General features: G+C 50.7%; 2 protein-coding genes across 10 annotated transcripts in view; one reads left to right on the forward strand and one right to left on the reverse strand.

Moving 5' to 3' along the window:
• Nucleotides 1-12,078, reverse strand: part of KNL1 (kinetochore scaffold 1) — a 31,752-nt gene extending 19,674 nt beyond the window's left edge. Inside the window, exons 1-11 of the mRNA XM_032974335.2 lie at nucleotides 12,060-12,078; nucleotides 10,641-10,683; nucleotides 10,454-10,496; nucleotides 8,432-8,485; nucleotides 8,209-8,285; nucleotides 7,569-7,609; nucleotides 6,136-6,184; nucleotides 6,009-6,034; nucleotides 5,150-5,202; nucleotides 4,336-4,417; nucleotides 343-3,768 (exon numbers count right to left, since the gene is read on the reverse strand). Of these exons, the coding sequence (XP_032830226.1) occupies nucleotides 343-3,768; nucleotides 4,336-4,417; nucleotides 5,150-5,202; nucleotides 6,009-6,034; nucleotides 6,136-6,184; nucleotides 7,569-7,609; nucleotides 8,209-8,285; nucleotides 8,432-8,485; nucleotides 10,454-10,496; nucleotides 10,641-10,669 (3,880 nt within the window). The 5' untranslated portion in view covers nucleotides 10,670-10,683; nucleotides 12,060-12,078. The remainder of the gene's footprint in view (nucleotides 1-342; nucleotides 3,769-4,335; nucleotides 4,418-5,149; nucleotides 5,203-6,008; nucleotides 6,035-6,135; nucleotides 6,185-7,568; nucleotides 7,610-8,208; nucleotides 8,286-8,431; nucleotides 8,486-10,453; nucleotides 10,497-10,640; nucleotides 10,684-12,059) is intronic.
• Nucleotides 12,079-13,177: 1,099 nt separating this feature from the next.
• Nucleotides 13,178-24,024, forward strand: part of LOC116953996 (uncharacterized) — a 35,445-nt gene continuing 24,598 nt past the window's right edge. For 3 of the 9 annotated variants that reach the window (XM_032974368.2, XM_032974371.2, XM_032974369.2), the window contains exons 1-2: nucleotides 13,180-13,991; nucleotides 20,625-20,689. In XM_032974368.2, the coding sequence (XP_032830259.1) occupies nucleotides 13,898-13,991; nucleotides 20,625-20,689 (159 nt within the window). In that variant the 5' untranslated portion in view covers nucleotides 13,180-13,897. Of the gene's footprint in view, nucleotides 13,992-18,766; nucleotides 18,951-20,624; nucleotides 20,690-21,641; nucleotides 21,836-24,024 lie in introns of those variants that run through there. The other 6 variants (XM_032974374.2, XM_032974376.2, XM_032974372.2 and 3 more) reach the window with 4 other exon arrangements.

Genomic DNA, 24,024 nt, shown 5'->3' on the forward strand with positions numbered 1-24,024 from the left:
ACAAAGACAGATCCTTCCGTGTAGTCTTACAAACTGTTGGGGAAATTGCTGTTAGAGAGCACCTATTATCATCGATAAAGGGGGTATTTGTACGCGCCCCTGAGTTCGTTCTGTCTCTTCGAGAGTGAATGAATGCTACGAGCATTACAACATTGAAATTAAAAGTATTGCCGGTGCAAACAAGACAAAAAAAGAATCAAATCTTGAATCGAGTCACAGCCCTGAACCGTAACAATTAATCGAATAGCTGGGTGGCACGGGGGGCGAATCACGACACGTCCAGTAGCAGTAAACTCCTTGCACTCCGCAACTTTCCCAGACTCGGCGCGCCCTCAAACCCACCCTGCAGCGCCATCTCCATCTCCAGGTCTGCGAGCTGGACCTGCTTGGTAAGCAGCGGCATCAGCTGGCCGAGCCGGTCCGAAGTGGTTAGCCTCCTGCTGCACGCCGTGGCGTCGTCATCGTCGCCGCCGCCTGCCCCCCTCGCCCGCGCCGCTTGCAGCATCGACAGCCGGCGTCGCACGGCGCGCGTGCACTCGGGCGTCAGCGCCATGGCGGACGAGTAGCGCCGGCCAAGCAGGATGTCCGTGTGGGGCCGCGTGTCCCCGTCGGCGGAGGCAAACGGCAGCAGCATGGTGGCGCGCCGGTGGGTACCGTGCTCGCCCGCACCCGGCTGCTTGCGCTGCAGCGACAGCCTCTTGTCCAGTTGCTTTCTCAGCAGGAAAGTCGTGGGCTTGTCCGTTGGTCTTGCCGCCACCGCCACCTCCGTCACGGCGGCATCGCGTTTTATCTCCAGACGAGCGCCATTTGGCTCCACCAATAATGCCACCGGCTCCTTTACTGGCGAACCCAGCAGTTCCTTTGGAACCTTGTCCGTTCTGCTTTCAAATACGCCTGCACCAGCCAACTTTACTTTGTTTTCTTCTGCGCCCAAATGGCCAGACTTGCCGAGTGAGCTCACCTCCTCGGTGGCTTTCGGCTGCGCCCTCGCCGGCAGCTCCCCCAGCTCCGTCGACTCGGCGTCTCGCGCGACCGTGCCGAGCCGCGGAATCGTCATGTTGTTCGCCGCGGCGGCCCGGACGATCGGCTTGGTGTCGGCCGCCGTAGTGCGTCCCCCGCCGTCCGCCCTTGCCTGCTGATGCCCATCCCCTCCGGCCTCTCCACTGTCTCTCCCTGCCCCGGCCTGCCCACCAAACTCTGCGGTCGCCACCGGTTGTTCCATCACAATAGGGCGATCGGACCGTGTGCTGCCCTCATGCACACCACGGTCACCATCAGCTGCGGCTGCACCACTTCCATGAGGCGGGATTTCAACCTCCTCCGGTGACGAAGCTCGCCGGTCTCCGGCGCTCACATGCTTAGGTTCTACTCGAGCCGGCTGCGGGTTGCCGTGCAGTTGTGTCGTCTCGCATTCGATGATCGCGCTGCTGCTGCTGCTGCTGCTGCCGCTCCTCGGCACCACGACATCGCTCTTGGCCCCACCGGACTTCTTGGTGGTCGAAGCTCTTGACGGTTCGTCAGTCGCCACACCCCGCAGCCCCTCTCCCGTGATCGCCACTGTTTGACACCTTGCGACCTCCACCTTGTCCTCGTCGTGAAATATTACGGTTCTGTTTCCACGCGGCGCAACGCTGGATGGTCGAGCTCGCAGCTCCTGTGTGGCAGCATTGTAATTTTCTGCGAGAGGTCTATTAGTTACATCGTTACGAATTACCGCGGTGTGGCTTCTTGTCATCTCCATGTCAGCTTCTCCGTATTTCTCTCCGAGAGATCTTGTTGGCTCGTTACGGATCATTGCGGTGTGGCTTCTTGTCATCTCCATGTCAGCTTCTCCGTATTTCTCTCCGAGAGATCTTGTCAGGTCGTTACGGATCACTGCTGTGTGGCTTCTTGTCATCTCCATGTCAGCTTCTTCGTATTTCTCTCCGAGAGATCTTGTTGGCTCGTTATGGATCACCGCTGTGTGGCTTCTTGTCATCTCCATGTCAGCTTCTCCGTACTTCTCTCTGAGAGATCTTGTTGTCTCGTTACAGATCACCGCTGTGTGGCTTCTTGTCATCTCCATGTCAGCTTCTCCGTACTTCTCTCTGAGAGATCTTGTTGTCTCGTTACAGATCACCGCTGTGTGGCTTCTTGTCATCTCCATGTCAGCTTCTTCGTACTTCTCCCGGAGAGATCTTGTCAGGTCGTTACAGATCACCGCTGTGTGGCTTCTTGTCATCTCCATGTCAGCTTCTCCGTACTTCTCTCTGAGAGATCTTGTTGTCTCGTTACAGATCACCGCTGTGTGGCTTCTTGTCATCTCCATGTCAGCTTCTTCGTATTTCTCCCGGAGAGATCTTGTAGGGTCGTTACGGATCACTGCTGTGTGGCTTCTTGTCATCTCCATGTCAGCTTCTTCGTATTTCTCTCCGAGAGATCTTGTCAGGTCGTTATGGATCACCGCGGTGTGGCTTCTTGTCATCTCCATGTCAGCTTCTTCGTATTTCTCTCCGAGAGATCTTGTCAGGTCGTTATGGATCACCGCGGTGTGGCTTCTTGTCATCTCCATGTCAGCTTCTCCGTATTTCTCTCCGAGAGATCTTGTTGGCTCGTTACGAATTACAGCGGTGTGGCTTCTTGTCATCTCCATGTCAGCTTCTCCGTATTTCTCTCCGAGAGATCTTGTCAGGTCGTTACGGATCACTGCTGTGTGGCTTCTTGTCATCTCCATGTCAGCTTCTCCGTATTTCTCTCCGAGAGATCTTGTCGGGTCGTTACAGATCACCGCTGTGTGGCTTCTTGTCATCTCCATGTCAGCTTCTTCGTACTTCTCCCGGAGAGATCTTGTCAGGTCATTACAGATCACCGCTGTGTGGCTTCTTGTCATCTCCATATCGGCCTCGTCAGAATTTGATTTGTGGGACACCATCACCTCATTACGAATTACAGCAGTGTGGCTTCTTGTCATCTCCATGTCAGCTTCTTCATATTTCTCTCCGAGAGATCTTGTTGGGTCGTTACGGATCAGCGCTGTGTGGCTTCTTGTCATCTCCATTTCAGCCTCATCGAAATTCTCCCTGAGAGATCTTGTTGGGTCGCTACGAATCACTACGGTGTGACTTTTGGTCATCTCCATGTCAACCTCGTTGCCTTCAAACCCGATCGTGACATCGTGACGCGGCGGCTGCTCTTCTCTCGGCGCTGACCTTCGCAGGGTCGCGTGCTCGGCTTCCCTGAGCCCAAACGGCGTGCGACTCCCGGTCAAGTCCACCGCTTTGGGAACGTATGTAGATTTATGCCCATACGGCACGGAAGCCCTCACCCCACCACGCTGCGTCTCTACCTCCTGCGTCCGGATCACGACCGTGTGACTGCGAGTCATCTCCATCTCCTCTTCTGCTTCTCCCCCCCTTTCCCCATTCGCCGGCGCCAGGAAGGGCACAGAGGGCGGGCAGTAGGGGTCGTCGCGCCGTGTCTGCGACTCGACCGCCATGCGTTTATTGCGCAAGGGCTCAACAAAGTCGCCCTCAACGAGGGCGGTGGCGCCGACCTTCTTGTCCATCACGTCGTCCTCGAAGATGGCAGTGCGATCGAGCATGGGGTGGGGGACCCTTGCGGGGAAAGCGGGGACGTCGCCCTGCATTGGCTTCAGCAGCGCCGGTCGGTTCGCCGGGACGACAGTGCTCGGCCCGACGTCAGCCAGCCCGTCGCCCACGCAGAACGGATCCGAGAAGAAGCGCTGTCCGCCAGGCTCCGGCTTGCCCCTGTTGAGCCTCTTCAGCGTTTCTTGGGGGACACAACGTGGCAATGGGGAAGCTAACGTTAGTTGAACGATTCATAAACCCGGAGTTCCGTAATGCTCTGCATGGATACTCGGAAGCATTTCATTTCCGGCAATAAGGGGAGCGCTCACGCAAGGTGCGCGAGCTGCAGTTAGACAATAGGGGTCAGACAGCTGGGCAAGGTGAAGGCAAGCCTTCGGTCAATTTTGCCAATTTTCAACAGGGTAAGTTCCTTATAGTAACATAACTTTACACTAAGGTTTTGTTCACGTTGGATAATGTTCACGAGCGTTACCGTAGCCCCCCGCCCCTGCCGCCCGTTCCAAACAGACGGAGCGTCGGCCAGGCATATGGAGACAGCTCATACATTAATGGCTGTAAGAGTAAAAAATAACGGCCATGATGCATCAAAAGAGTTTATCAAGCTGAATTTGACAGTATGTGCAAATAAAAGGAGAATTTAATGGTTTCCCCACTCACCAGGCATGATGGGTTATGGTTAGCATTTATGAACGCGGATAATCACGCGTGTCAATGTTGCTCGTTTTAAACACAGAGCTGCTTCCTGCACCTTTGAAGTCGATCTTTTCAAACTTGGCTGCCCCAGCTGGGGCCTTTGCTGCTGCCGGAATAATCAGAAGATCCTCTCCATCCTGGGGATACAATGAAAAAAACAACCTCCAGCTTTGTGTCCTCAACCTCCCCCATAGAATCAACTCGGCTGATCGTGTCCTCGTTTGTGGGGTGACGTTTCGCTGCCACCCATAAATAATTTGCGGACATTCATCACCGAGCAGGACATACCTTCTCTCTACGTCACTATGTAAACCCACAAAGTAGTGAACCACTGAAAACTCTATGCAAGCCCGCGAGTCTCGATGCGAGTCACTATGCGATACCATATGGCAGTGAACCACTGTGAACTTTGAAAACTCAACAGAGGCATCGAAGCAATTCACTGCATGTCAAACTTGGACGCCTGGTGTATATTTAGAGTTCACGTGTCTCTCTCCCCGTGGTCATGTGGATTTTTCTTCAGCTTCTCCTGTTTTTCCCTCGACATTTAGAAACATGCATTTCGAGTATTTGGCTGCGATAAATTTCCACTTGATAAGCCACTACATTGCGCTATCATATGTGGCCAGGTCACTTCTGAAAAAGAGTTATATAGCTCAGTGTCCCTTTTCTGGAAAAATTAAGTTAGTTATAAATTCATCTGGACATGGACTTATAAGCTACTATTCATCCATATGCACGCAGGAGAACAGATGGGATCGAGAAAGGTGTGAATGGTTTTCTCCATAAAAATAATTTCCCTCCCTGCCGTAGCAAAACAGCAAGGTTGGGACCTGCTTGGCTCGGAGCAGAGAGGAGAAACTGCTGACCTCGGTGAGTTGGGCTGGGTTCTGGATGGGCCCGTGCAGCAGAGTGTCCAATCCTGAAGCCACACACAAGTACACACGGTCACACGCTTGTAACTACCGAGACACTTCGTTCGCAGATTATGAGCCTCCTGAACATGTAGCAACCGACAGAATTTGACTGGATGGCTATGCGGTCTCACATTGGCCGTGTCAGAGACGTTGAGTCAGCGCCGCTGAGTTACTGATTTAAAATCTGGGTTTCAAGCACTCATGATGAAATTGGGTTCTCGAGTGTAGTTGACAGCTTCACCATGGTCAACGACGGCATACAAAAACTTAGCATCTTGTTAAATATCGGTTTTCACTTCATTTAGCTTATTTCAGCTCTGAGGATTAAACTGTACTATTTTCATTTTACCAGGAAGGGCCCACTGAGCTGTAGAGCTTTTTCAGAAGCGACCTGGCCGCAAATGATAGCGCAACGAAACGGCTTATCTTGTGGAAATGTATAGCAGGCAAATACTTTAAATGAACGTTTATAAATGTGGAGGGAAAAACCGGAGGACCCGGAGAAAAATCCACGCGACCACGGGAAGAAACACACGAACTCCAAATATACAGGCATCAGGGTCGAGATCGAACCCACAACCTCCTGTATACCAGGCAAGGTGATTAAAACATCTCCCCACCGTGGCACCCATAAAACATTTATAAATAAGTTTGTCATGTGACAGACATTTATCTACCACAGGGCGCATGGGAAAGTGCATCACCTCTAATGTGTGGATAGGACAGGTCTCTTGTAGGTATCTCAGTAGCAGTTGTGACATGTGCTTTTGTGGACCGTGCATTAACATCGTGGGGGGGGGGCAGGTCTTACCTGCTATCTTCTGCCCCACAGGAAGGCTGCACACACGCGCACAGAGAAACAACGGAGGTTCATTAGCTCAGCCAACAGCTAACGTAGCTTCCATTCAAGCAGTATTCGTTTACAACAGCCACTTCACCTTGCGTCCTCACAGAGACCAGCTTCGACCTTCCCTGGAGGTTCACCATCTGTTTAAAGACAAAACGGTAATTAATTTTCCACAAAAGCCTTTTACGGCCTCAGGACGCTTACACTCCAGGACAGTCCCGCAACAGGATGGTTGGGCTAACTTCATAAAAGAGCGTTTTGGCTTCTTGTGGGAGGAAGCCAATGTAACCAGAGCATACACACCACACATACTGGGGGATAGCTCTGGACGACCCACACAGATGGCTCCACCACAAGCCAACTTGATGTGTTGTCATCTCCGTGTGAACTAGGGGGTCGGCAACCTGCGGTTCGGGAGCTGCATGTGGCTTTTTACGGACTGCCTCGTGACGTAATCTATGTGTGTATTCACATTGCATTGCGGCTCTTGAAATATTGAGTTTTGTACCAAATTCTAAAAAAATGTCTCTTCTTATTATGTTGGTTGCCGACCCCTGGTGCAGATTGTAATGTGGAACAATGTTGCAAAATGGAAGCAAAATAAGTTGCAGTGTCTAACATAGGACATTTCTGAACACTTGCAGAACACAACAAAAGCGACAAGATAGTTCGACAAGGTGACTTCGGCGTTACACTCATGATACATGCGTCGAATCGTGCACTTTAAGAATCGATTGTGTAGAATTGATCCTAATCAGTCAACAAGTGATCATCCTCGCAGGCTAGATGTATCGTTAGCCGCTTCTCAGTCATGGATGGTTAGTACCACGCAGGCGCAAACACACCGGCAAGTAAATATATTACTTTAATAAGGGAAAAAAATACATACAAGCGACGCATTCCAGGTCATAACCCCCATTCTACAAAGATAAACAATAAGTATGGCTATATAGCTAAAATCATGTTTTTAATTATCTGTGTGGTTCTTTCATGTGGATCATTCCTCTATTTCATTACTGTGGATTATCTAAAATTGACCTACATTAGATTGTCCATTCAATCTGTGTATGGAAAAGTAAACTTTTTAATTTCTCGGATCACACCCACACAAGGAAAAAGTGTAATCCCTCTCATGACAATCCATCAAATCGCATGGGTGGGGAATCGTTTCACGCTTGGCAACAAGCATGGCTTTAATTTTTGATTTCAAGCTTTCGTGACTGCAGGGATTCATATTCTTGGTTCTTTCGGTAAAGTCACGTAGAAGGGAAACAATAAAATAATAAAAATATAAAACAATTATATTCTCACGACGTTTCGACTGCAACACAAGCAGCCATCATCAGGTGTGAAAACCACAGCAAGAAATTTGATGATGACTGCTTGTGTTGCAGTCGAAACGTCGTGAGAATTTTATTGTTTTATATTTTTATTATTTTATTGTTTCCCTTCTACGTGACTTTACCAAAAGAACCAAGAATAAGCATGGCTTTGTTAGCGAAATGATTGTTTGCGTAAACTTACCAACGCTGACGCCGAGAAAGGTCGTCTCTGTGTTGAATTCTCTGCAAGAGTGATGCATAACAGAGTTACCTATGAAACTTCACAAACAGACATAATAGTTCATTTACAGAATTTGTCATACATTCTAGCTTTTTTCCCAATTAGCTCGCTCTTGGTTATCCACGGGGTGGTTTATATGGGATGCAGAGAACCACGCTTACAAAAAACTGAAAAACACTCCTGACGATTTAATTATTAGTTGCTTCTCACTTAGCAAGGGTCAGTCACTCAATTGCCCTTGTGACCACAAAGTAAACCAATAACTCTAAGGCACAATTAAAGCAAATGCACATTCTACAGCTTCACCCCCATTGGATGTAGGTACACAATTAATACATGTCGGTAGCCTAAGTTACAAGTTTTGTGTTATCCGAGCTTTATCCAGACTACCATTTCCACCTCACCCTGGATAATCAAGAGTTGATGAATTCTAGCAGTGAGCATTGCACCATATTGCATCAGATGTCAACTTTGCAACCACTAGGTGTGGTGTCATTAATGGACAGAAGGCATGGTGTCCATTAATGACATTGGCCATGGTGACCCCTTGACCTTGATTTTTAAAGCAGGCTGCATAACCAAGCGGGAAGCACTCCCTTACTTCACGTGGTCTGTTGTGGCGAAGCTGACCCTCCGCGAAAGCTTCAGAGACTTCCTGCGCACCACCGTGTCTGCCTGCTGGGGGGGGGGGGGAAGGGAAAACACGACACGAAAGTTATGTGGTGTGAAATCATCAGCGGGGGGGCATCACGAGCATAACTTCCACCTCGCATCGCACCGGTGCGGACTTCAAGGGACGGCAGATCCGCCGCCTGCTACGTTACCATTTTATTGTCATCTCGCTCTTCCAAAACCGGTTTCTCCGGGACTTTCAGGATCTGTGGGGAAGGAGACGGGGCGACCATTAGTGACATGGCACAGCACACCGAGGGTGTGATTGTGGGGTTGGAACACATCCACCGAGCACCAGACAATATTTCCAATCAGTCGGTACTAACATCGGGGTCAACATACTCAGCCACCAGTAAAATCTCAGTTCGGGGTCAGACGACAAACTTATGAAAGCAGCGTTAAGTGTGTTTGGAAACGCAACTTCGAAAGTGGCCTCGCAATGAGGCTGCCGCAACATGACAATCATGTTAAATATTTTACGATATAAGGTCAACGATAACTGTATCGTCCAGTTTGCAAAACATCATTGCTATATTACACCTCACAATTTTTTTGTGAAACAACACAAGAGTTAAAGTTGTAAATAAACAGCTATATTACCCATTAAACGTGCTTGCTTTCATCAATTACAACTTAAAGCATAGCCTATTGTTGTAGTTAATTTAATTTACCTGCTTGTGTTTCTGACAGCATATCTTCTAAGTTATCAGATTTACCATCGAAGTCGAAAAAGATGGCAAGCTACCTTTTTTGGATGTCCTAATAAAAAAGAGACCTGATGGTTCAATGAGCCACTCTGTCTACAGGAAAGCTACCCATACGGATGCTTACCTGAAACCGGATTCCCACAACCATCCATCCCAGAAGAATTCCCTCATCAAGACTGTGCACCATAGAGCCCAATGCATATCCGACCAGGCACACATAGCCAGTGAACTCAAGCACGTACACCAAGCTCTTAAGGCTAATGGTTACTCCGACTACACAATCTGCAAAGCTATCTCTCCAACCATGAAGAAGGACCCTCTTGAGGAGCCTTTCAAAACCATCACTTTACCCTACATTGCGGGGATCACAAAAAAGATCTCCAAAATCTTGAATAAACACAAGATCCAGGTCCGATTCAACACATTACATAAAATCCGTGATCTGGTTCCGTCTGTAAAAGATGTGATTCCGGACATACAGTACCCTGGTGTCTACAAACTAAGTTGCCTCTGTGGTAGTAGTTACACTGGAGAAACAAAACGCCATGTCTCGGACCGCATTCGTGAACACAAAGCAGACCATAAACACGGTAGGACCAACACCTCGGCCGTGGCAGACCAATGTTATAATTCAGTAGGCTCACATGACATTGACTTCTCCAAGACAGAGGTTATTTGCAAGCCATCTGGCTACCATGAGAGATTCGTTCATGAGGCTATCCACATATACAAACACAGAGACAATTTCAACCGAGAAGATGGATTCTGGCCTAGCAATCATTTGAAGGATTTGATCAACCATTTCGGGTCTTAATTGATTGTTCACGCTTACGGTGTCTTTCAGACCGCATCCATTATTATCGTCTCCCCCCTCCTCTTTTCCGAACATAGATGGACTCGTCCATCTGAATAAACTGTCAAATCGCTCTCCGTGGTGCTAACGTTAAAAATAATCTCCACTCTTTTTCAAATTTTCTTGCTGTGGTTTTCACACCTGATGATGACTGCTTGTGTTGTAGTCGAAACGTCGTGAGAATTTTATTGTTTTATATTTTTATTATTTTATTGTTTCCCTTATACGTCACTTTACCGAAAGAACCAAGAATATATATCGAAGTGTTACAGATTGTCACGTTGCAAAGATTAAAAGACTGATGGCACTCTTATGGAGAGTGCACTACAGTTGAACTTTTTGTACTCATTGATATTTGAGGTACAGCAAAGCAACACGTGACATAACCGCAGTTATTCGGAAACCGATACGGTGATAAATAATCGAATTGTGAACGTCGACACCGTAACAAATTGTTATCGTGAAAAAAACCAAACAAATATCCTGGCACAATCCCCATTAGCAGGCGAATTTCTCACTGGCCTCGTTCAACCTGGCAGGGCAGGGGGTGGGGGGGGCACCGCAGCCCGCCACACGGTAAAAAAAACCACAACAGCAGCAGCAGAGCCGCTTACCGAAGAAAGCCTCTTCCTGTGGTTCGCCTGCGAGGCTTGCGCGCTGCAAAACGCACACATACACACGACCGAGTTTGACAAGGGGGGGTCACACAAAGACAGACGTGGCGGGAAAGGGCTGACAACAGATGTGGGTGCTGCGTGTGGATAGGGAGGAATGTAGAGGCAGTTCAAGGGTACACTAAACCTGTTCTCGCTCTCGTCGTCGTCAAACATCTCCGCTGCTTTACCTGTCAACAGAGGAAACGGACTGTGATCGCCATCGTTTACGATCATTGGCATCGCAATCGCGATCACCATCATTGCTCACGCCAGAACACTCCTCACCCCCCATATCCGAGTCGGAATAAAAGTTAATGGGCGGCATATTAATGATTAGTAAGATCTTGCAATCCATGGCTCAACAAGCATCCACTACTCCTGACCGTTTACAGCTACCTCCACCCCTATTGTATACTTGACAGCCTGAGACCCTGTATCCCCTGAGTCCCAGTGTCCTCATCTCTTTGAGTTCCTGTATCCCCATCTCCTTGAGTCCCAGTGTCCTCATCTGTTTCAAGCCTCAATCTCCTTGACAATCTCGACAAGACGAGACCCGTCATCACCGCTGGAAAGGCCAAGCGCGACCAAGACCAAGCCTTGACCCGACACTGACAGAGATTCTGCAGCGGACTCAAACTAAACCCCAACACGGAACTGGATTTACAAACTAATCAGACCCCAAAAAGATACAAACCCTACAAAAACCTCCACCCAAACCCCGATTATACCTCGACCTAAACACCGACAACTTGAACACAGACCACAACCCAGACCCCGATGAGACACCAACACAGACCCTAAGAGTCCCAAATCCCAACTTTGATCCCACCCAGATCTAAGCCAGACCACGACCCTGACAAAGACTCAAACCACAGTCCCCTTCGTATCCCCTCACCGGACCCCGCCGAGTCCCCTCACCGGACCCCGCCGAATCCCCTCACAGGACCCCTACCGAGTCCCCTTACAGGACCCCTACCGAGTCCCCTCACATAACCCCTACCGAGTCCCCTCACAGGACCCCTACCGAGTCCCCTCACAGGACCCCTATCGAGTCCCCTCACAGGACCCCTACCGAGTCCCCTTACAGGACCCCTACCGAGTCCCCTCACATAACCCCTACCGAGTCCCCTCACAGGACCCCTACCGAGTCCCCTCACAGGACCCCTACCGAGTCCCCTCACAGGACCCCTACCGAGTCCCCTCACAGGACCCCTACCGAGTCCCCTCACAGGACCCCTAACGAGTCCCCTCACAGGACCCCTACTGAGTCCCCTCACAGGACCCCGCCGAATCCCCTCACAGGACCCCTACCGAGTCCCCTCACAGGACCCCTACTGAGTCCCCTCACAGAACCCCTACTGAGTCCCCTCACAGGACCCCTACCGAGTCCCCTCACAGGACCCCTACTAGGTCCCCTCACAGGACCCCTACCGAGTCCCCTTACATGACCCCTACTAGGTCCCCTCACAGGACCCCTACCGAGTCCCCTCACAGGACCCCTACTAGGTCCCCTCACAGGACCCCTACTGAGTCCCCTCACAGGACCCCTACTGAGTCCCCTTACCGAACCCGCCGAGTCCCCTCACAGGACCCCTACCGAATCCCCTCACAGGACCGCTACTAAGTCCCCTCACAGGACCCCTACTAAGTCCCCTCTCAGGACCCCTACTAAGTCCCCTCACAGGACCCCTACCGAATCCCCTCACAGGACCCCTACTAGGTCCCCTTACAGGACCCCTACCGAGTCCCCTCACAGGACCCCTACCGAGTCCCCTCACAGGACCCCTACCGAGTCCCCTCACAGGACCCCTACCGAATCCCCTCACAGGACCCCTACCGAGTCCCCTCACAGGACCCCTACTAGGTCCCCTCACAGGACCCCTACTGAGTCCCCTCACAGGACCCCTACTGAGTCCCCTTACCGAACCCGCCGAGTCCCCTCACAGGACCCCTACCGAATCCCCTCACAGGACCGCTACTAAGTCCCCTCACAGGACCCCTACTAAGTCCCCTCTCAGGACCCCTACTAAGTCCCCTCACAGGACCCCTACCGAATCCCCTCACAGGACCCCTACTAGGTCCCCTTACAGGACCCCTACCGAGTCCCCTCACAGGACCCCTACCGAGTCCCCTCACAGGACCCCTACCGAGTCCCCTCACAGGACCCCTACCGAATCCCCTCACAGGACCCCTACCGAGTCCCCTCACAGGACCCCTACCGAGTCCCCTCACAGGACCCCTACCGAGTCCCCTCACAGGACCCCTACTAAGTCCCTTCACAGGACCCCTACCGAGTCCCCTCACAGGACCCCTACCGAGTCCCCTCACAGGACCCCTACCGAGTCCCCTTACAGGACCCCTACTGAGTCCCCTTACCGAACCCGCCGAGTCCCCTCACAGAACCGCCCAACGGCTTCTCGTTTGAATTGTGCCGCGCGCCGCTGTGCGCATGCGCGATCCCCGACGTTTACAATCCGTAGCGCGGACAGGCGTCGGGCGCAGCCCTTTCCCCCATTGGTCCATCTTCTCTCACGTGATCAGTCGGGTCCCCCCCCTCACCCCAACGTGCACGCCCTGTCGGAAATCCAAATCCGCCGCCCCTCCCCCAAATGGTTACTCGTGACGTCACGTCGGGTTTAGGAGGGGCGTTGCTCATGGAGGGCGGGGCCCGGCGTTACCATGGCAGCCGCGCTCCAACTCAACCCCCCACCCTCCTCCCTCCCCGCGTTGCCATCGGAGACGACCGATCTCCGTTGTCATGGCCACGGGATGCGGCCGCGTCGCAGGCGGCTGATCTGGGGTTTAAGACTCGGCCCAGGGACGGGGAGGGCGTGAAGGGAGAGAGAGGTGGAGAGAGAGAGAGAGGGCGAGGGGGAGAGAGAGACGGCAGCTGCAGCTGGCGGTAGTGGCACGGGAGCTCAGCAGTGGAGGGACTGAGTACAAGATAACCAACTCGGACCGGTTCGCAGGACCCTAATAGCTCAGGGGACCCAAGAGACCAAGAGCTCACACGTCAACAAAAACGACGAGGACCTCAGGAAATCAAGAAGCAGAGGAGCTCAGGGTCCCGAGAGCCTCAGGATCTGAGGACCAACCACCGGCCCAGGGTCTTGGCACCCCCTAAAGACGAAGAGGTTACTCAAGGAACCCAGGAGTCGAGGAGTCCAGGATCCCAAGAGACCGAGAAGAACAAAGAGGCAGGACTACTTGGACGGATGCAGTGACAAAGAGGGTCCGAGTTGGAGGTGGTGGTGGTGGTAGGGTGGGCTACCCAGCTAGGGCCCGGTCAGCATCCCAAGGTCTCTCTCGGGGTGGGGGGCGACGTGGACGACTTCGTTGCTGCTTCGCGCTGGAGAGGAGGATTCTGGTGGCGGGGGTGTCCCTGGGCATGAGGGTGGGAGCATGAGCGACTGGGTGGTTGACAGCGTGGTGGGGTTCCTGCACAGTCCGCTGTGGGCAGACCCCGTGATGGGATTCATCGAGCACAGGTGCACGGGTAGGTTGCGGGCCCGAAACGTCTGACTGACACGAGTTGTGTGTTTACATCCCGCTTGTGGCTGCCGTGCGTTTCCGCTTTATTGTCATTCGTGGCCAAGGTCGCTTGTGGAGAAGAAGCTCATAGCTCAGTGGGGTTCACACGTAGTCGGCTTTCGCGACCAATATCAACCATAATACAGGGGGGGGGGGGGGTTGGAGGGGTTAGTTCGCGTAAATATATAAATGAGTCGTTAAACCCGTCACCACCCGATACAGCCAATTAGTGAGGTTATGTCACATCCAATTAGTAAGCTCAGTGGGCTTTAGCTGGTGAAATAAACGTTGATTTGTTTTAGTGATTTGCTTATCTTTGTGATACCGTACTCTGGACTCCTGTCGTTATTCTCGTATTGTTTGTTTGTTGCAACGTTCTGACCCTGTGCGCCTACTGGACATCTGTGAACATGAGCTTTATAGCTCATCGGATTCCTCCTGCAGTGTAAATACAGACTCTAATGCCGAAATACAAAGATCCCCGGTATAGCCTTCACAGACTGCTGGGGTAAGTGCAATTAGTGAGCACCTATGAAGGCCGGGTCGGAACTCGAGTAGGGTGGCCAACCCCACGATGTTAACAAATGGCAACAGGTACTTTTTTATGCTGAATCGACCTAGGGGAGGACCAGGACCGGTTCAAATACTCGTCACTGGTGTTGGCCGTGAGTGGGAGACGAACCAGGGTAGCCATGGTTCGTAGTGCAGGGCGCTAACCACTGCACCATGGTCGATCCACTGCTGGACGATGGGGGCTCCCCCCTAACGGTATGTACAAAATACGAACCCCCGTTTTTAATAATGTCAATCCCACAGCTTCATGAGTGTCTCCCCCATGCCGCGTTCTATTCTACTAAACCGTATGGCAGCAGAAAGTTCGGGAGCGAGATTCCATTGTCGAGGTCTCCTGGCCACGACGAGAGGGCTTCAGGAGAGAGTTCCAGTTGGTCGGCCACCCATTGAAGGAGCGTAGACTACAGTGGGTTTACTACCTGGTCCATAGTTGGGGTGGCATGGCCACAATCATACAACTGTGGCTTGTCTTTAATGTATCTCTATGGGCCCCTGTGTGTATCTACAGTGAGGGAAAAAAGTATTTGATCCCCTGCTGATTTTGTACGTTTGCCCACTGACAAAGAAATGATCAGTCTATAATTTTAATGGTAGGTTTATATGAACAGTGAGAGACAGAATAACAACAACAAAATCCAGAAAAACGCATGTCAAAAATGTTATAAATTGATTTGCATTTTATTGAGGGAAATAAGTATTTAACCCCCTCTCAATCAGAAAGATGTCTGGCTCCCAGGTGTCTTTTATACAGGTGTAGTGTTGTAAGGACGAGCAGACTTCTTTAGGAGGCACACTCTGTTTATTGTATTATTTCCTTATACAACGCTTAACACACACAGAGGGATATTCGGTCCCCTCACCCGATACCCTAGGGAGGTACAGCCTCCGGACCTGGCGGGACTCACACGTCTACCGCTAACCTCCTTGATACCTAAGGAGGTACAACCTCCGGACCTGGCGGGACTCACACGTCTATCGCTATCCTAGTCCTCCGGCTAGGACCTAGGGGAGGCTATCTGACCCACCGCTGGCCGGGTGGGTCCTGACCACTGGGTATGCCGAGCCTTAGCCCTTAGAAGGGCTGGGAGGCTGGTCCAGGGTCCTAGCTAGGCTTCAGCCCAGTCTTCTATCTTCGTGCAGGGAGAGAACTCCACGAGGTCCGTTGGGTCACCTGTCTTATACTCCTTCGTGGCCAGGTAGAACCAATCATACATTCCCACGTGGAACCGTCTGATTGGTTCGTACCAAACCCTGGCCACGATCCGTTTCACCTCGAATGACCCCAACCGTTGTACCCAGGGGTAATGCTGCACTGCCCTGGTGGCAATGCAGGTTACGCAACAGCGCGTAGTTAACACCTCTACACAGGTAACGAGCTGAGATTAGGAGCACACTCTTAAAGGGAGTGCTCCTAATCTCAGCTTGTTACCTGTATAAAAGACATCTGTCCACAGAAGCAATCAATCAACCAGATTCCAAACTTTCCACCATGGCCAAGACCAAAGAGCTCTCCAAGGATGTCAGGGACAAGATTGTAGACCTACACAAGGCTGGAATTGGCTACAAGACCATTGCCAAGCAGCTTGGTGAGAAGGTGACAACAGTTGGTGCGATTATTCGCAAATGGAAGAAACACAAAAGAACTGTCAATCTCCCTCGGCCTGAGGCTCCATGCAAGATCTCACCTCGTGGAGTTGCAATGATCATGAGAACGGTGAGGAATCAGCCCAGAACTACACGGGAGGATCTTGTCAATGATCTCAAGGCAGCTGGGACCATAGTCACCAAGAAAACAATTGGTAACACACTACACCGTGAAGGACTGAAATCCTGCAGCGCCCGCAAGGTCCCCCTGCTCAAGAAAGTACATATACATGCCCGTCTGAAGTTTGTGTCTCTGTGTATCTCTATGCGTCCCTATGTGTTACTATGTATCTCTATGGGTCCCTATGTATCTGTGTACTTCTATATATCTCTATGTATGTCTGTGTATCTCTATGGGTCCCTATGTATCTCTATGGGTCCCTATGTGTCTCTGTGTATCTCTATGGGTCCCTATGTGTCTATATGTATCTCTATGGGTCCCTATGTGTCTATATGTATCTCTATGGGTCCCTATGTGCCGCTATGTATCTCTATGGGTCCCTATGTATCTCTATGTATCTCTATATATCTCCATGTGTCTGTGTGTCTCTATGGGTTTACTATATGCTCCATAGTTCGGGTTGCATGGCCACAAATCGCACTCCTGTGGCATTGAGCTGCACTTGTCTCTCCCCACGCCTTACAGATCGTGGTGGTTATTTGACCATGCTACCATCACGTTGGTCACCGCGGGTTGGTGCAATTGAGGAGCATAGAAGCACAGTACAACGATGGATTTTGCTGCATTTTCCCGCTGCTACTCACAACATAGCATAGTCCCGCAGCCGCCTATGAAAACCAGACGTGCATAGTGGTTGCACATCCAAGCCCAATGCAGGCTCAAATCTGTTGAGCTTCCGAGACGTGATGAAGCCGAGGTGTATTCCAGGTTAATTGGCCTTAGGCTTGGATTTTTACAGCATCCATGTACAGCTCCAACTCAAGACACTGGGTGACATGTACGTAAGGCAGGACCACTGGAAAAGGGTGTAAGTATACACAGTATGTTCAAGGTAAGGTGTGATTGAAGACATCATTGATAGGAGACTGTCATTGGCACCTCCGATTAGCACGGTTGGCTACGTACGGTGCGAAAGAAGTTGATAAGAAATACGCACATTTAATGAGCCTGGACTTGACCAAGTTTCAAGTTTATTTTGTTTAGCTAGGCTATTTTAATTCCCAAGAGTGACACGGCGCATTGCCTGCCAGTTCGGACCAATGACAAGGCGTCAGCATAGGTACGAATGGCTGCGGGAGACAATTCCATAGGGGCAGCAGCACAGACGGAACGATGGAGGTTCTGTGCTGTGTAAACACCTGACTAGTGACGTAGCATGTTGCCATGGGCCCTGTTGAAAGGAATTAAACGGGGCCCCATGTCCAATGTCATATTTTCACGCGGAAGGGGACCTGGGCACCCTCTCTTGGCCAAGCCGCCCGCAAACTCGATAGCTTTGCCACTGCACCTTTGAGCGGGAATTTAACCGGTGCCACGCAAGGATGATGCCCTGCTGGAGCCGGGCGACGTTGGCGGGGGTGTCGTTTTCAATTAACGTCGATATCACCTTGCGCGAACTCGACGTTCAAAGTGAGGCCCAACCTCGGCCAGCCACTTAACCGGCGGCTGCGCGCGCCCCTTCTAAGCACCCCGGGCGGTGGTCGGTGCCCACTTCGGTTGTCGGCGTCGTAGACGGCGAGCGGCTGAGATTTGACCTCATCAAGGTGGTCCGTGCGCCTCGCCTAAGTCTCTCCAGTGACCCAGATTGCTCTTGCGAATGAGACCGTCCCTAGGCTCTTGACTTCTCGCCTGGTTAAACAAAATACAATTACAGGTTCGGGCTCAAGTGTCCTTGTAGGCTTTCGCGACCAAAAGTACGTATAATAAAGGGTGATTTGGGGTTAGATCGTATGAATATGAATGTGTCATTAAACCCGCCACCACAACGTTGTGGATTTATCCTCCAACATACCAATTTCCTGAAGTAGTAACGAATTGGCACGTTTTGTTTAGCTGACAAACCTTACTAATTGGCTGTGTCGGGTGGTGGCGGGTTTATCGACACATTTATATTTACGCTATCTAACCCAACAACAACCTTTATTATAGACAACAGCCACCATTCGTTATTAAGTAGTGTCGACATCACCACAGCGCTTGTGCCAGGCTGGGTGCACTTTGTGGCCACGTGAAGTGTCGAATGCTCGCTGACATGAGGTCACGGGACAGACCCAGGTTCGCCATTGGCTCGCTCCCAGAGATGACTGACGGATGGGAAAACAAAAAGACAAAGATCCCCCGTATAGCCTGTAACAGACTGTAGGGGCAAGTGCTGTTAGCGAGCACCTATGAAGGCCGGCACGACACACGAAGGGGTGAGTGGCCAACACCACGCCCGGCCGCCTTTGTCTCCCCAGTGGCGATGTTTACACATCGCACCAGCGACTCATTTGAGACCGAGTCGACCTAGGGGAGACCCAGGACCGGTTCAGATAATCGTCACCGGTGTTGGCCGTGAGCGGGAATCGAACCCGGGGAGCCAGGTTCGCAGCGCAGCGTAGCGCTAACCGCTACACCACCGCTCCCCACGAAACTAGCACGCGCACAGGCACACAGGCACAGCCTAGCGCTGGGCGACGTGTGTCCACATCCGGCGTCACACCGGCATCCTTCAACGGCGCGTCCATGTCCAAGCCCCGGACGCCGGTAGCGACGCCGTCGCGGTGTCACTCACGTTGGTTGATCTTCCCCGCGCGCGCGAGACTCGCGTGTTGACTGTGCGGAGTGGGCACAGAGCCCCGTGCCACCTCGATGCCCGACGCCTCGGTGGTAACGAGGCAACGGGCGCTCCCAGCCCGGGAGCTCTGGGACTCTCTGAGCACAGGGCCGAAGGGGCCATCCATTTAGTACGTACGCATCGAGGGGGGCGGGGGGGTTAACACAAATGCGTGCGCTTGCGTATTGGGGGTCTACAATGTGCGTACGCATAGGAAACGGGTGGCGGGGGGGTGAAGGTGAAGCCTCGTTAATATTATGAATCTTTGGTCGTTTCTGCGTGGATTAAATATCGGGGGTGGAGTCAAGTTTTGACAGATTTTTTTGCGTACGTACTAAATGGATGGTCCCTAACGAGGCAGTACACTGCAGATTGTTGAATGATAAATCATCTTCTTCATCATCATCGCGATATGAACAGGGCATGGCTCAGCGGTAGCACGTTCTCCGCTTGTCGCTAAAGGTCACGGCTTTCCAGCAGCTGCCTTTGGGGCTCGGACGACTCACTTGGAGGGAAGGAATTGGAAGGAAAGGGGCAGGGGAATGGGGGCAGGGGAGTGGGGGGGCAGGATTAATGAATATCTTGCATCAGGGGCCCATGCCAACCACACTACGCCGCTGCTCTCGTCTCTGAACAAATCACCCCGAATGCACTTGATCTCGCTGGATCTTGGGTGCTAAGCAGAGTTAAGCCTGGCTATTACTTGGATGGGTGACCACCAGAGCCTGCCGTGTGTGGTAGGCATGGGTGCTACGGGTTGTCCAGAACACGGCAGCGTTGCGTGCCATCTCCTCCGCGCGCGTGCTGGTGGGTTTTCTCCGGCACGAACCCAAACAACTCATTCAAGGGATTGGGCAAACATCACCATGCAGGAGCGATTCCTCCAGAAATAGTGAGTGCTGAGAGTCGGTTTGACATTCCTGCCTGAATAATTGGCATCATTCACACTTATTTGTAAATCCACTGCTGGATGAAGGACTCTCAATGCCATGGTGATCAAAGGGGTTGGTTTCACTCTACTTCAGCATGCTGATCAGTTGCGATTGTTTGTTGACAATTCACAGATTCCATTTACAATTTGGCTCGAGAGCGTTTTCTGTAGCTGCTGGAAGGTTTAGGAATCACCTGGTTGGTGTCTTCTCCTTGGCAATCTCCATCCACTCTGCCATCCCCGCATTCCCTTAAACAAACCCCGCGGAGATCACAGAGTATCAAAGTGCGATTGGACATAACTGTGAACATGTTAACGTTTGAAGAGAATATTGTTATGGTGAACATTTTTTTTTAAAGCATGCGCGTATTAACTGTATATTTGCTGCTGCTGTTGCCTGCTGGCATTCATCTGTTCGTGTTTACATTTGAAGATAATGTTATTAGATTTTATTTTACTTAAGCGAGCGTATTAACTGGTCATTTGTTGTAACGCTTTGCTGCGGTAGTTGTCTGGCGGCCGAAGTCGCCCCTTGAACAGGGAGGGGGCCGTGCGGCTCAATGGACTTTATTTCAATGGGAAATAAATTATCTGATTCTGAAACTTCTGACACTCATTGTTCGATCCAGATGAGGAGAATAAACTGTCTGATTCTGAAACTTCTGACACTCAGTGTTCGATCCAGGAGAGGAGAATAAGCTTTCATACACGGACATCCACAGGGAGTACAAGGAGCTGGTGAGTGCCCTGCAGACCCTTGCATGTGCGTGTGTATGTATGTATGTTGAGTTTCTTTCACACCGTACGTAGTGTGTGGGGAGCAGTAGTGTAGCGGGTAGCACGCCATGCTACGAGCTCAGCGACCCGAGTTCGATCCCCGCTCACGGTCAACACCAGTGACAATTATCTGAACCGGGCCTAGGCCTCCCCTCGGTCGACTCAGCCTCAAATAGTAGCTGGTGCGGTGTGTAAACATCGTCACTGGGGAGACAAAGGCGGTCAGGCGTGGTCCTGGTCACCCACCCCTTTGTGTGCCATCCCGGCCTTCATAGGTGCTCGCTAACAGCACTTGCCCCAACAGCCTGTTAAGACTTTTTTTTCTTTGAATGGGGAGAGGTAGTGTAGTAGTTAGCGCACTGCGCTGCAAACTCGGCTTGATTCCCATTCATGACCAACAGTGGCAAATAATAGAACCGGTCCTGTGAACGCCCCTAGGTCAACTCAGCCTTAAATAAGTACCTGCAGCGGTGTGTATAAAACGTCGGCAATGGGGAGACAAAGACGGTCGGGCGTGGTGTTGGCCACCCACCCTCCCATGTGCCATGCAAACTCAATTCTTTATCACTGCTTTGTGTGTGTAAGGGGCCGTCCATAAATGACGTCACGCGATTTTGGACGATTTTTGACCCCCCCCCCCTTCGTCACGACGTCACAAAAAGTCAGACCCCCCCCTCTCAAATATGACGTCACAAAGCTCTGCCCCCCCCCAAAAAAAACATGCTTCAAATCGCTTTAAAATATTGTCATTGTAGTGCGTATTTAATGTGGCGCTGCACTCTGATGTTGTAGGAGAAAAACATATATATAAAAAGTCTATTTAATTAAGTAGAACGTGTTGGCTATATTTATTTAAAGTTGCGCATTTTGATGTGACGTCACATTTCTCAAGCCCCCCCCCCCCTCGTCACACATCGTCACAAATGTCTGACCCCTCCCCCACCCCTAGGTGCGTGACGTCATTTATGTAAGGCCCCTAAGTTTATCCTTCCTCCGTACTTCCGATAAGCACGGTTGGCTACGTACGGTGTGAAAGAAGTTCAACGTACATACATGCATAGTGGTCTTCATAGGTGCTCGCTAAGAGCACTTGCCCCAGCAGCCTGTGTAAGCTACACGGGGGAGTCTTCGTTTTGTGTTTAATTATCACTGAGCTTTGCATGGCGCTTGTAAGTAGCTTTGCCTGTAGCGCAGATTTCTCTGCCCTCCTGGGCCTCCACCGTGCAGGAACAGGGCTGGTCGCTCATCATAAATCCCTCGGTCACAAATTGTAGCGGTAGGGAATGATGGCTGTACAGCACTGTACTGATGAGTCCTAATGAGGATGAAACTGGTACAACAACGACAAACGGTTGTCAATTCACATGCCCTAGTGTCTAAATGCCATCGCGTCTCGTGGCATTTGACGCAATTAAAAATTTCCTTTAGGGTCGAATTGAGTGGGTGGGGGTGGTGGGTCCATGGCCTTACTCATTAGGGCCATGTCAGAGCCGTGCGCTGGCAACTCACATCCAGGTTCCAGTTTCATTGGGCGCAGTGGCACACTGTGTCACTACACACTGTGTCACTACACACTCTCTAGTTTACACACTGTGTCACTACACACTGTGTCTCTAGTTTACACGCTGTGTCACTACACACTGTGTCTCTAGTTTACACGCTGTGTCACTACACACTGTGTCACTACACACTGTGTCACTAGTTTACACGCTGTGTCACTACACACTGTCTCTAGTTTACACGCTGTGTCACTACACACTGTGTCACTACACGCTGTGTCTTTACACACTGTGTATAGTTTACACAATGTGTCACTACAGACTGTCTCTAGTTTACACGCTGTGTCACTACACACTGTGTCACTAGTTTACACACTGTGTCACTACACACCGTGACACTACAGACTGTCTCTAGTTTACACACTGTGTCACTACACACTGTGTCTCTAGTTTACACGCTGTGTCACTAAACACTGTGTCACTACACACTGTGTCTTTACACACTGTCTAGTTTATACACTGTGTCACTACAGACTGTGTCTCTAGTTTACACGCTGTGTCACTACACACTGTGTCACTAGTTTACACACTGTGTCACTACACACTGTGTCACTACAGACTGTGTCACTACACACTGTGTCTCTAGTTTACACACTGTGTCACTACACACTGTGTCACTACACGCTGTGTCACTACGCACTGTGTCTCTAGTTTACACGCTGTGTCACTACACACTGTGTCTCTAGTTTACACGCTGTGTCACTAAACACTGTGTCACTACACACTGTGTCTTTACACACTGTCTAGTTTATACACTGTGTCACTACAGACTGTGTCTCTAGTTTACACGCTGTGTCACTACACACTGTGTCACTAGTTTACACACTGTGTCACTACACACTGTGTCACTACAGACTGTGTCACTACACACTGTGTCTCTAGTTTACACACTGTGTCACTACACACTGTGTCACTACACGCTGTGTCACTACGCACTGTGTCTCTAGTTTACACGCTGTGTCACTACACACTGTGTCTCTAGTTTACACACTGTATCACTACACACTGTGTCTCTAGTTTACACACTGTATCACTACACACTGTGTCACTACACACTGTCACTAGTTTACACGCTGTGTCACTACACACTGTGTCACTACACACTGTGTCACTAGTTTACACGCTGTATCACTACACACTGTGTCACTACACACTGTGTCACTAGTTTACACGCTGTGTCACTACATACTGTGTCTCTAGTTTACACACTGTATCACTACACACTGTGTCACTACACACTGTGTCACTAGTTTACACGCTGTGTCACTACACACTGTGTCTCTAGTTTACACACTGTATCACTACACACTGTGTCACTACACACTGTGTCACTAGTTTACACGCTGTGTCACTACACACTGTGTGTCTAGTTTACACACTGTGTCACTACACACTGTGTCACTACACACTGTCACTAGTTTACACGCTGTGTCACTACACACTGTGTCACTACACACTGTGTCACTAGTTTACACGCTGTGTCACTACACACTGTGTGTCTAGTTTACACACTGTGTCACTACACACTGTGTCACTACACACTGTGTCACTAGTTTACACACTGTGTCACTACACACTGTGTCACTAGTTTACACGCTGTGTCACTACACACTGTGTCTCTAGTTTACACACTGTGTCACTACACACTGTGTCACTAGTTTACACGCTGTGTCACTACACACTGTGTCTCTAGTTTACACACTGTGTCACTACACACTGTGTCACTACACACTGTGT

This window comes from Petromyzon marinus, chromosome 53 (assembly GCF_048934315.1).
Source record: "Petromyzon marinus isolate PM22_M1 ecotype Great Lakes invasive population chromosome 53, UKy_Petmar_22M1.pri1.0, whole genome shotgun sequence".
In the NCBI taxonomy this organism is placed as follows: domain Eukaryota; kingdom Metazoa; phylum Chordata; class Hyperoartia; order Petromyzontiformes; family Petromyzontidae; genus Petromyzon; species Petromyzon marinus.